Genomic DNA, 13,141 nt, shown 5'->3' with positions numbered 1-13,141 from the left:
CAAATGACGACGCGACGATCCCCCAACGACGTCGTCGTTTTTTTTTTACCAGGCGCTGACGACACTAGATCGTTGAGTTGCAGAAAGTAATAATTAAGCAAAATAACGATTGGACAAAATGTCCGATTCGCCCCCTCTGCTGCTATTCTGCCAGTTATTTCTTCAACAATGCAACCGACATTCACATTTCCTGACATTAGTCAAAGTCAACGTCTGTTAACTAACGAAACAAAATAGACTTTGGAGAAACGCAAATTTGAGTATTTAGGTCCTGTTGCGTCCATAATGTTTTCGAAGTAATCACGGAATACGTTTTACCTCCTACGTTGTCCATAATTTTAAAAACCCACATATCGTCGAGAATGTAATTGTTTAAATTTGAAATTACTAAACCGAAAAGCCAGGAATTCCTCCATATATATTCATTTCATAATACATTCATATAATGATTAGTACGTTATGAATTTTCAGCTCCGAATGAAAGAGATGCAGGAAACTTTGACCCAGTGTATCTGCCGTGGTTAATTGTTTCGGTACTGTTACTTGTAACAACAATGATCGTCGTGGCTCTCCTCGTAGTATGGTATGCTCGGACAAGACGCAGTTCGGGTACGTTCAGTTCGCTCTACTTTGTGCAAAGACCACGCATTTAGCATATTAATTTGCATTCCTGATAGGAGAATCTGTTAGCATATTAAATAAGAAAACACCTTCGGACTTAATTGTCGAAATTCAATAATTGACACATCTAACTCTAATCGACCTTTTATGCCATGCTGCTTTGTTAGAAAGCATTGAACAATACACAATATTATATAAAAAGCTCAAGCTCAGACTTATAGGCAAATGAATCCAGACCTAAATGCATAAAGACACTGCTTCCAATTTATTTTAAATAAATGCAAATTTGGATTCTTCTTAATATAAATAATCCAACACATCAGGCGTCACCTATTATTGTACCATGGGCTTTCCTTTCAAATGTGGTCAAATCTGTTTCATTGATTAAAATTTTGTTTAATATTTTGTATATCTCTGCTCGATTTTTGATATATTTTTATGAAACTTGCCATTTTGTTAGATATAAAGTTGTTGCGAAAGAATAATCTTCCCAAGTGAATAACAATCTCTTTCCATTAAATAATAATATGATTGATGCTATAAATATGGAAAATGTTGCTATAGCCTGTACATTTGGTCTATTCAACCGTATTCATAATGAAGCTTTGGAGAGTATGAACAAGTACTATGATAATTTTCAAGTGTTTACTCTATGGTACTCTGCGAGTTTGTTTATATTATTAAAATAACTTTACAGTATTCATTAAGAAACATCTGGTCACATATTTTGTTTCCATCAAACTAAACACATTTTATTGAATATAAATATATAAAACAAAAAGAAACTGTCATCTGAACTAAAACTTCTTGTGACTTCGTGCCAATATTTTGCTTAAGATCTAAGTTTAAGATAATTGAAACTAACGCATACATATTTGTGGAGGCATAGTGACGTTCTAAGATCTCGAAATGAAATTAAAGGACGATTCACTTAATATACCACACTTTAACCGTTGCTTTGGTCGACGGAAACAACAATGAACCATGTTTCAACTTGAATAATTACTAACCTATGTTAATACACCTGTCCTATTTACATACATACACAAATGCAAACATAATGAAACTTTCATTGTTCAATTTTAGTCAAAACCAAACCTAAACCTGCAAAGGTAGCCAAGGAAGGTCGCGTGGAACGTGCACCACTTCAAACTGTATGTGAGCCAACAGGTATATTAATTTTATATAGTACAGTATGATCTTCAGCAAACGATAATAATATGTGCGAGAAATTAACAAAGAAGATTTGTCCCTTTCTAAGTTGTAATAAAACTTCTCATATTTGATTTTCTGCCACATTATATCCAGAACATTGTACTGAAGAGCACTGATTTGTTAATTTGTTATCCCGTGGTGGTCATACTAGTAAAAAAGAGACGTATTAAAGATGCACCAAACATAATCGAAGAAAAACTAAAGGAGCAACGAAAATATATTTTTAAAAAAATAATGCTAAATGAAACTTTATGCCTCTGGGTCTATTCAAGAGTTTTGCGTAAAGTTTAGCCCAAACAGTAATTTTTGACATCCACATTATTCTTCTTTGGACTGTGTATCGTTTTGCATATTGTAGACGACAATATGAGACAGCTGATTTTGCAGAGGTTGTTATGTCCTAATATTTGCAAGAATTATGTTTAACAAAAATATTTGTGTATAATAGACAGTTACTAATTAATTACGGACTGAAACATTTGGAAACAATGAATCATTAAATATGTTCGAGATTCAGCTCATGTCCTTTATGAAGCGCACATAATATCTTTCTAAAGTAAATATTAAATATTATCTAAGGAATCCTTGTCCTTCTTATTCAGTAAAGAAACAATCGTTGAGCCAGGCTTTACAGAGCAGATATAATTATTTTTTAAATATTTTCTTTTTAAAACAGATACAGTTAATCTTATGCTATCATGTAAACATGGCTCAAAATAAGTTGAAGCATGTTTTCGTGTGGTAAATGTACATTGAGGTATTACGTACAGATATATGAATAAGTTATAATATCCGAGGTTCAATTTAAAATAAATTTTAAACGCAGATATTTTTAACGGATTTTATATAATTAATAAGGTCCGATTTCATGTATTTTTAATACTATGCCAAAGTTAACCTATTGTTAAATGGTTCTTACATCATCATAAAGCTGCTTAATTTAGTTCGCATCAAAACACATTTTTATAACTGAGTTAAAGTCGATGCATCCGACAAGAATGTGTTTCGCTGTCAGTGCCCTTTGATAGGGTACACACTCTAGCCAAGCTTCACCCTTCGGGATATATGCCCGTTGAGTAGAATAACACCTAATCTCCGCAATTTGTTCTATATGAGGGCTGTCGTTCCCTATTGACTAGCTAGCCGTTACGAAGCATTGTTGTGAAGTTTTAATTCTATTCAGACGTAGTTCCTTTCAAATAAAACCCTAATTTAGAGTCTGGTTGACCTCTCCTCTCATACAGCTTCTGATTTTTCCATAAATATACGAAATATACAGTGATAAAAGTTGGAGTCATTACTAAGTTTATTCAAACTAGGGTAATGAAGAAGGTTAATTGTATGCATTAAAATGGATATTTCTCAAAGTTTTAGTGCTTGAAATTCTTTGTTAATATTTTGCTCATGCTAATTATTCCTTGTATAATTTCAGATGGGCGTTCTACCGGTTCCGGTCAAAACCAAAATATTCAAATAGTTAACAATATTAACATGGATTCAGATATTTTAAGCCGCATTTTTAATTCGTACACAGCTTTAAAGACAGAAATCTCGGCCTTAAAAGAAGGTATTAGCTTTTGAAATCCTGTTTTTGTTCTGAAATGGATTTTCTCTGAATGTATTTTCAGTTCCTGGTTCCTTTAGTTAGGTACATTTAAACTTGTATTTGCATTTTCGGATTCATTTAAGAAACATCATCGTTTACAAAGAAAAATATAACGGCTTTTTTGTAGGTTTGTTATCCCTCTTACGAAAGAATTTACAGACCGCTCCGGTGTCCTAGTGGTTAGAGCGTCCGCCGCGGATGCGGGAGGTTGTGGGTTCAATCCCCGGCCGAGTCATACCAAGACATAACAAAAAATGGTACTAACAGCTGCCTCGCTTGTCGCTCAGCATTACGAGGTTAGTGTTAGGACTGGTCGGCCTGGTGTCAGGATAATGTGATTGGGTGGGACATCATGCTATATGTCTGTGGCATGATGCCTCAGTGCTAGACATCAATATAAACTGTCACATTCCAGACATCGTAGCGATATGACTGAACAATTTGTTAAAGCTACGTTACAAATCGAAATCGCAGATCGAAAACACAAAGAATTTACAGTTAACACTACCGAAGGTTATGCAGATTCACAATTTCTTCTACCATCAGCTGAGCAGTTGAATGAATATGGCTAAAAACATCTCTCCAATAAATGCACGTTTAACGTTGGATTACTAATTACCAGTAACCCATAAAGACGACGGCCGACCTAAATTTCACAGCTTTAGCTTTACTTCCTTTTAACGATGTAGAAATTCTGTCAACAATCTTTGTAAAACAATTATATCACATTTCATTTTCTCGCAGAAGAACTGTCATGATTAGATGAATATGCTATATACTGTATAGAACTTTACATGTGCAAAATGCGCCTTTTGTTAAACAACATAAAACATTCGAATCATTTCTTCACTGGTAAATGAATGTGCTAAGAATTATTGTAATGACAAATGTTTATGTCTGAGCACTTGTTATTCTCCATGCGATTAGAGGGATTTAAATATTTTTTCAACATATTAGCTGCGATTGCCGAGTTTAACAGTTTGCTTGAGAATTGGATAATATGGACTATTTTGCTTAGCCATTTTGACTCATCGGAATAAAAGTCATGATGTTGTAGTCTCAGTGTATGTGACTAACTGATAGCAAAAGGCCACACTATTTTTGTGTGATCATCGAAAACCTTACTGTCGTAGATATTATTGGTTTCTGTCGTTACATGTGATCTCTTCCCAGGAGTTTCGAGATGTTCTTATTGACTGTTGTCCTTAGTCTTCCCAGCTCTCTCTCTCTCTCTCTCTCTCTCTGAGCCACGCTGAAGCAATACACATTTTTCTGAACTCACTAGTGTTATGGGAAATTTGACACCAGTCTCGAAACGAGAGGACATAAAATAGAAACTATACGGATTTAGAGGGCCATGATTTCTTGATAATTAAAAGGAATGTTTTAGGAAACAGGAACCGTTCGTTAGTTTCTATCCTCTTTATAACTGAAAAACATTATGATAATACTGATTTTTTTGGTGCCGAATTGACAACACGTGTTTTAAACATATATAGATAAAATATGCTATGGCCGACATCGTTTTCTTTACCGAAAAGCATCCATCAAAGATGGATCAATACTAAAAGATGTATGTTTAACCATGGGCATTTTAAAATGTTAAGTTCATGAATTTATATTATGATTGTGGTTCAATTAGTTTACTATGGGGCTGAATGAGTATTGTGAGTCCTGTAGAAAAATATAAACTTGTAGTGGTCTAACATATGCATAAAGAATTAAATTACTACATACAAAATTCAGGTGTTATTTGTGGATAACAAGCATAATTAACACGTTTGGTTTATCTCTGACAGATTTACAATGGGAAAATAAGCATACATATAAGTATGATACCCGTTGTTTGGAACGGCGTGGGGTGGAGAGAGTATGACTATACTGTATAGGATGTTTTGCAGATGAATTATTATCTATGCCACCAAATATATAAATTGTAGGCAGTTTACCATTTATGCAGTAGTTATAGTCACCAATTTGGCATTTCCTAGTTACTTTGATGACTTAAGTTTGTACCACCATGTTTAATGTTTACGACCTCTTATGATTTCATGAACATTTTGTCTGAAACGCATAATTCCTGCTGTTGATATAAACAGGATTACAATATGACTAGGGTAATCTTTGAGAGGGAGAGTTTTGACAAGGAGAGCCGTGCGCAATGTTTGCTTGTGTATTCTGCTAGTATACAAATGTGTTTCTAGTAAATAAAGGGTATAAATAGAATCAGGGTACTAGTTATATCGAGTAATGGGTACCAGTCTAGAACTGGATGAGTATAAAATCTAGTATATATCGGTTTAGATGGCTATAATTGTTGAAAAAGAATCCATTTAGACTCTACTCTATTTGTAACTGCAGCAAAACAGAAACAAGCACGCAGCATATTATTTTTTTATATCATTTTAATAGTTTCCACTTTCATAGACCATTTATAAGAAATAAGAGGCATTTGCCCATCTTACTATAAAAGTATACTAATTCTGTCAAAATATTAACGTTACGGTCTATGAGAATTGAATTGGTTGTCTGTGTACTACAGTTACATATACCCATGGTGGTTAAGGACCTAGAAAAAATATGCAAAAGCCCTTTCTCACTCTTTTCATTAGCCACTTTGGCTACGTTTGTCTGTTATTTTCGAAAATCGTTACCCGTTGTGTAAATTGTCGATGATTTTGCTTACAGCATGAACTTCTGGTTAAACTGGATTTTGAAAAGAGGTATACATGGATTGCTTATTAAAATACTGTGCAATTAATTTTCTCAGCGGAGCAAAATCAACACTTGTTCCCATTAACCTGCCTGATGTAAAGTTAAGCACATCCATGTTTTATCAAAACTCGTCAGATTTCAGGATTGGAACTTTTTGATTGCAAGTTTTAAAGTCTACAGTGAACAAATTTATAGCTCTCATGATAATAGCTTGTAAAAAAATATTGCATTTCTCGCTATTTTGTCGAACGGCTACATCAACCCGGACAAAAACTAGACCACCAAATAAAGTTGTATGCTCACTATATGTTAGGTGTTACATCTTGTGTCTGTAACGTAGCAATTTACACACTTATTATTATTATTTTTCTATAATTTCCATTCATTTTCAGAGCTGTTCGAATGATTTTATTTCTGTTGGATGTCTCTCTGCCTAAAGTACAACGAAGCCAATAGGCTAGGAAACATTTTCCTTTGGTGATCAATAAAATGTGTAATTTGGGATTTTACTGATACTAAAAGGGACCGATTGGTTTATTAGTCGTGTTGAACATTGAAGTCTGTGAAGAAAGAGGTGTGGGTTCCAATGTTTACTCCAATTTTCTACAGCAATCACTATACAAGCACACTTGACATATAAACTATTGCTTCACGTGAACTTCTAAAGGATGAAGTGCAAATAATATCTATTTAATGTAAGAAAATTTAATAACGTTGGCTATTGTTTTGGTAAACGCAAAATATTGCAATATTATATACCGACTTTGTGCTTCTGTAAGAATCGTGTCTTACCTCCGTTTGTCACAGTCGTGCTGTAACGTTCCTTGAAATTCATTTTGCTTAAATTCTGCAATGCGTATCCAGGTGGGAAACAAGCTATTTTCTTTTTTGATGTATTAACAAAAATTTCACAGGTAAACATTGATTCCTTTTTGTGGGAAATATTATCAATTCATAATTTCAGCAGGCTCCAAAATTGACATAAATTTTTCGAGATCTTGAAAACGGCAATTACAAAACATGTTTATTTTGCAGTATTTGTAAAGGAATATGGCTGCTGGATATGAAAGTAAAATCTGATTTTGGGTTACAGGCAACTATTTATTTTATTAGTCAATCAACCTGGCATATTAAATATCTTATTTAAAAGAATATAGGCTACTGATTGACAGACAAATAACTACATAAACCATATGTATTGTATCGTTGCCGCTGCACATATACTACTGAATGCAAATAGGGAAGTCTCACCGAACTAGATTTTTGTAGTTAGACCCTACAAGGAATCTTTTTTAGTAAAAAGCGAGGCATTCATTGATAGTCGCCTACTATGGTAGACACGGTCTATGCTTCGTTTCTGCTTATTTTATTCAAGCCTGTGACATTAGGCAAATAGTTATGTTCCCATGTGTTCGTGCAACGACAACGGTCAGTGTATAAACTCTTTAATGTCACATGTACGACGTGTTGCAGTACTGGCCTTTTCAAATCCTGATTTCTATAAAATGTTTTATATTACATAAATTAGTGACTATGATCGTTTGGATTTGTAAATACTAAAGTATGACAAAGTCAGTGGATTATCCACTCTTTCCATCGGCAGTAATTGCAACGATTTTCCTGAATTGTGTTACAGCGGTTGTATGATCTCAATGGTGCCAACCGATGAGGTTTGCTGTACAGTTAATCATCTGGTACAAATGATATTCTTTTGACAAAAGAATGCATTCAAAAGACGCGTGACGTTTATGAAAATTAGGAACACTTTTGTCCTCCTTTATATGAATTAAACCCCTCTTGCTATAGCTACCAAGGAAATATCCAATTAATATAAAAATAAAACATCGTGCATGCTTTATCAGCGAAATCCATGACCAGATGATCCTAGATACAGCAAACCAATGTATAAATTATCTTATTAAAATATATTGTATGTATGAACAGCATATGTACACATCGTAGATCAAGATTAGAGATTCTGAACAATATTTAAAGATAACGACTAACAAAAATGGTTTGTTATATTGATTTTCTTTTGTTGCATTCTTTTCTAAGTCTTGAGCATGAGATGCAAAAGGTCTTTCAAGATCTATCTTAGAAGTTTTAGAGCAATATTGACCGATTTGTATGACGTTGGTCCATCAATGTCTACATTGCAAGATGTCCTTGTAAGTTTTAAGCAGATATAACCTTTATTTATGATCACTGTCATCATACTTATGTAGTTCAGTTTTGTAATAGGACTTATAATTTTGCCTCTTTTCGCAGAAAATAGAAAATCTCAAAATCTCCTGTACTACCAAAAGTGCTGGTTCGAATTAAATGAGAGAACGGAAGCACGTGATGAATCCTCTGAATTGACAAGAGTGGACACCTTTGGTTCCCGAGAGAGTAAATGTCTCCTCTTTCTTTTCCTTTCTCTCAAAATACAATAATGAGATGTTTTTATATTTCAAAAGTAATTTCGTCTGCATTCTCATTGACAAATGCATCAATAGGTGTTTTGCTTATACGTTTCTTTCTTATATATACTTATGACACTATAATCTTAAATTGAGCAGCAGAGACGTCAAAACAACAAGTTAAGCAAAATTAAACAATTAGTTTCTTTCTCTAGAATAATAAGCGAAAATATAAAGTATTGTCAATTAAATCCAAAGTGATAATCAAGTTTTATCACAAATCCAAAGCATAAAGTGGTCCGAATGAATTATATTGTTGAATGTACTGATGTGCCAATAGCCTTAGATACGCTGATGTGCAAACAGTCTAAGATGTCCATGAGTACTTTGTATTTCTAGTTATTTTTAAATAAATGATTCCTCTCAAATCATATTTGAACAGCACTGAACTTAAAGTGGGAATGAAATAATTTTGTTTTACTTCAAACTTACATAATCACATGAGAGACAAACAGATGATCAGAACACAGATCAGACTAGTGCTAGGTAGGCAGTTCGTCTACAAGTCTGTGGACAGTGTCTGATGTTTCTTTTCAGAAATGTCAATGTAGTGTTTGAACGTAATTTTTTATATTGCAAATAAATTATATCTGCAAAGATTTTAAACGTAATAAAAAATCTTGCATTTGATTACTTAAATGATCTGATATATATATATATATATATATATATATATATATATATATATATATATATATGTCTCATTTAGGTGATACGGAAATATCTGCTCCAAGTGACTATGAAGATGCAATAACAGGTTTGTATTGTAATCTTTGGTACAAATATCTGAATTCAATCACTAAAACTACTAGGAAAAACTTATTACACAGTTACTAGCCACATATGTGCTCAATACTTAGGTCATGTTTTCTGATCAGACAGTATCATTTCAGCATTCCAACAGTTGATGTCAAATATTAAATTTGTACTGAATGACGCGAGTAATCAGAGAAAAATTGTATATGTCATGATACTACAGGTATTCTTAATTTGGTTATGAAAGAAACGGATCGCGAGTACGTTTATATCTTCAAGTAATTTCATTTGCGCAACAAATATTATACCTCTTTGCTTATTCTATTTCTGTAGATTTTTTTAATTCTTAATAACATTATGTTGCTTGTTTTCGTCAATATAAGAGAAATCTACTAATAGATTCTCTCCCCTGATCGTATGGGTGATTTTACCGAATTTTAAAGTCCCCATACACTCAGTGTCAATGACATGAACGCTAACAATCATATAAATCACTTCTGATATAATGTAGATACCAACAACTGTTTGACAAATTAAGATGAGTATGTTTATTATGAAAAAGACTTTGAACAACCAATGATTATTATTTGTTTTCATATATTTACTATGAATTATACATGACACTTACTTATGTCATCCTGTAGCAGATGTATTTATACAAAGTATATTTAAACTTAACCCTGTTTGAAGCACGAAACTGTAAAGCAATTTATTCGTCTCCACGAATGACAATATAATGTGACTGCGATTTATAGATCACGATGTAAAGCTTACATTGATCGCTTATGAAATATTAGAGGTTTTAACTGTCTGAAATAAAATAAGTTTTATTAATAGTTACGGATCGAAACGATCTAAAATAACTCAAATTAAACGTACAGATTAACATGCTTTTCTTGCGTTAGTGTTAGTTGATTATCTGTCTCCAGGTAAAGGTCATTATTATGCGGTCAGAGCATCTTCGCCCTTTTCCGTGCAAGAGTCACGATGAATCGTAGATAACGCCAGTATGAATTTAACTAATGAATCGATCTTATCACGTCATGAAATACTACGACACTGTGTAAATGAAAATTAAATTTATTTTAAAATAAAGATCCAAAACTATATTATATTTCTTTGCTTTAATGAATGTAATATATTGAATATATTTTATTGACCTGCTATTTAGTCCATATACGTCGGGCAAATCGTAAGCTGCGTAGGACATTGTTAAAGAATAATTTCGTGCGTTTGGATTTTTGTTTCTCCTCAAAATGAGGAAATTAATCCACCTTATGTATCCGAGGCTTTTACTGCCCTAACGGAAAACTCCAGGATCGCTATGATTTTATAATTACATAGAAAATAATGCATAAATGACTATACAATTAGTCACCCATAAAATGGTAGGTGAACACCTGTTTAGAAGTTTAAAATTTCGTCAAATTTGAACTGGTGATAAACTATATATTTCTCTTATCAAATAAATAAAGAAAATTGTATGTTAGTGAATTAATGTTTTATTTCGCTTTTGTTTTCGTTATTTTACTTTGGTATGACAAAACTACGCAACTCGCTTAGGTTTTGAAATGTCTATGCAGCCTAAATCACCACAAGATTTCCCAATTTTGCATATACTATTTCTCTAACTTCACATTTTATTCATAGGGGTGACATTGAGATTATTCAGATTGTATAAGAATTTATCGAATTTATTATTTAGGTTGTAGTTGCAACAATGTCTTTTTACGTCAGTCACCAGTACAATTGGTAGTGATGCAACAAATGTAGAGAGAGAAAGAGAGAGATTCTCTTATTTATATATCAGTTTATGCCCGAAAATTTCGTATGCTTTCAGATATTATTTAAACTACCTGATTCATCAGGATGGATTAGTGATACAAGACGGGATATTACAGTCATTGGATCCTTATATACATGGAATACACATCACTGAACTTGTGTATTGATGCACATTTATGTTTTTTTGTTTTACGTTTAACGCGGTATAAACTCTCAATTACCGAATCACGATGTAAAACCGCCAAAATTCTAAATTTACCGTAGCATTTGAAGATGTTCTAATTTACTATGTTCAGTCAACTCTGGTTAAGCAAATGGAAAATGTAATTCGAAATAAAACAACAGTATATGACCTAGTATATGGTATAACAATTTCGAACTAACCACAGGAATGAAAATATCGTAAGAACATTGCAAATTGCTCAAAGTGAAAATACATGTTGTACATGGATGTCATGTAGACTTGTCAATACAACAAGACACTTGGAAGGATCTTTTTAATTCTTTTGTATGATTTACCATCATATGCAGCATTTATTACATCTTCACAAAGCTACTATATGCCTAATTGCTGACTCAATAAACACTAACTTAGCAAAAAGACTACAAGGAATAAAATAAAACTAGAAACGCTGAATTGAAATAATGATTAACTAAACAACGTCCCTACACACTAAACACGAAATACATTTCCCTACCAGTAAAAGGTTTATGTCGATAAGGTAAAGGACATGTGACATGCGAGTATAAGATGATATAAAATGGATATATATGCAATTTGACTGCTATAGATGTATTTTCACAATACCCTTAGGATGAGAAGGTTAAAACAAAAGGGAAAATAACTTACACGATACGTTTAAAGAAAGCTCTAAAGAGAAAGAACCTGTAATGATTTATGCTCATGAGGAAGATTTCATGGAAGAAGACAATGTTGAATACTGTCAACTTACATACAAAAAAGGATACGTAGTGGAAAGGTTTACTACAACAATTAATACCAGAATGTTAACGTATTTAACTCAAAATTAAACCAGAAAATGATTTGACGTTTTGCCAAACCTAATCAAAGAATGCAAAATAACTCCGCGCAGATCAACGGATATTGCTCCGGTTAATGCCAACAAGGAAGAAAATAAAGGAAAAGTATGGGTCAGAGCATATAGTTACTCAACAAGAGATATATTTGAAATGCTTACATTGAAATTAGGTAAACCAGTTGGAATTTCGAAATACATAAAAAAATTAAAAAGGGTAACTTTTCTAATTTTAGCAATAATATGTTTAAAATTATGATGTACTTTTACGACACCATTTGTATGCAAGCTAGAGCGCAAACAGAGGGCAGGTTACACGAACAAGACTTATATCGATATGAGAAACAACGTAGTATATGCACAGTTTAAAAATGGTGATGACCAACAAAAAATTTATAAAGTAAGTACTCGTAAAATCAAAAGCCAAAAAGATCAATCTTTAAATAATTGGGAAACAGTTGAAACAATATGACGTGAAAATCAATAATGGAAGAAAGCACAGCGCAGTGGTAGAAGTGTTAAAGAGTATACACACTTTGAGTATTTGAAACCTAATCAGTTTATGTAATGCGAGACATGTAGACAATAAAGGGTATTTGGTGAATGAAGGAGATAAAAGAAGCAAATTTAGGCTGGTTACAAAGCCAAGTGGAAGAAAGAAAAGTCTGCCCAGCAAATAACAAAATGCTATATATACAAAAGTGATACGGTGATAACATTGTACTCATTGAAAAGTAATCAATGAAATTACCAAAGGTTTGGAAAGAGATGAAATTAAAACAGATTTCGTTTACAAAAACTACATACAGTATACAAGACTACAATGTGAGGTTTTGAAGATACCAAAGGTAACCGAAAAAATCACAAAATTATTTATTCAGAAAGCCAATAATGAAACGTCTTTCAAATTTCTTTCAAAGAAGGTACATCAGTCACGATAAGTA

The 13,141-nt window shown here is 32.9% G+C and overlaps 1 protein-coding gene across 2 annotated transcripts in view; it reads left to right on the top strand.

Moving 5' to 3' along the window:
* The window catches only part of LOC149793567 (uncharacterized), a 60,284-nt gene extending 48,635 nt beyond the window's left edge, over window positions 1-11,649 (top strand). For both annotated transcript variants that reach the window (XM_089967531.1, XM_089967530.1), the window contains exons 6-11: window positions 472-609; window positions 1,708-1,791; window positions 3,269-3,403; window positions 8,426-8,548; window positions 9,329-9,376; window positions 11,216-11,649. In XM_089967531.1, coding sequence (XP_089823657.1) covers window positions 472-609; window positions 1,708-1,791; window positions 3,269-3,403; window positions 8,426-8,548; window positions 9,329-9,376; window positions 11,216-11,226 — 539 coding nt within the window. In that variant the 3' untranslated portion in view covers window positions 11,227-11,649. The remainder of the gene's footprint in view (window positions 1-471; window positions 610-1,707; window positions 1,792-3,268; window positions 3,404-8,425; window positions 8,549-9,328; window positions 9,377-11,215) is intronic.
* Window positions 11,650-13,141: the final 1,492 nt, after the last annotated feature.

Source organism: Sinohyriopsis cumingii, chromosome 8 (genome assembly GCF_028554795.1).
Source record: "Sinohyriopsis cumingii isolate HCF-2022 chromosome 8, ASM2855479v2, whole genome shotgun sequence".
Taxonomy (NCBI): domain Eukaryota; kingdom Metazoa; phylum Mollusca; class Bivalvia; order Unionida; family Unionidae; genus Sinohyriopsis; species Sinohyriopsis cumingii.
This window is presented reverse-complemented; position numbering and strand designations above follow the sequence as displayed.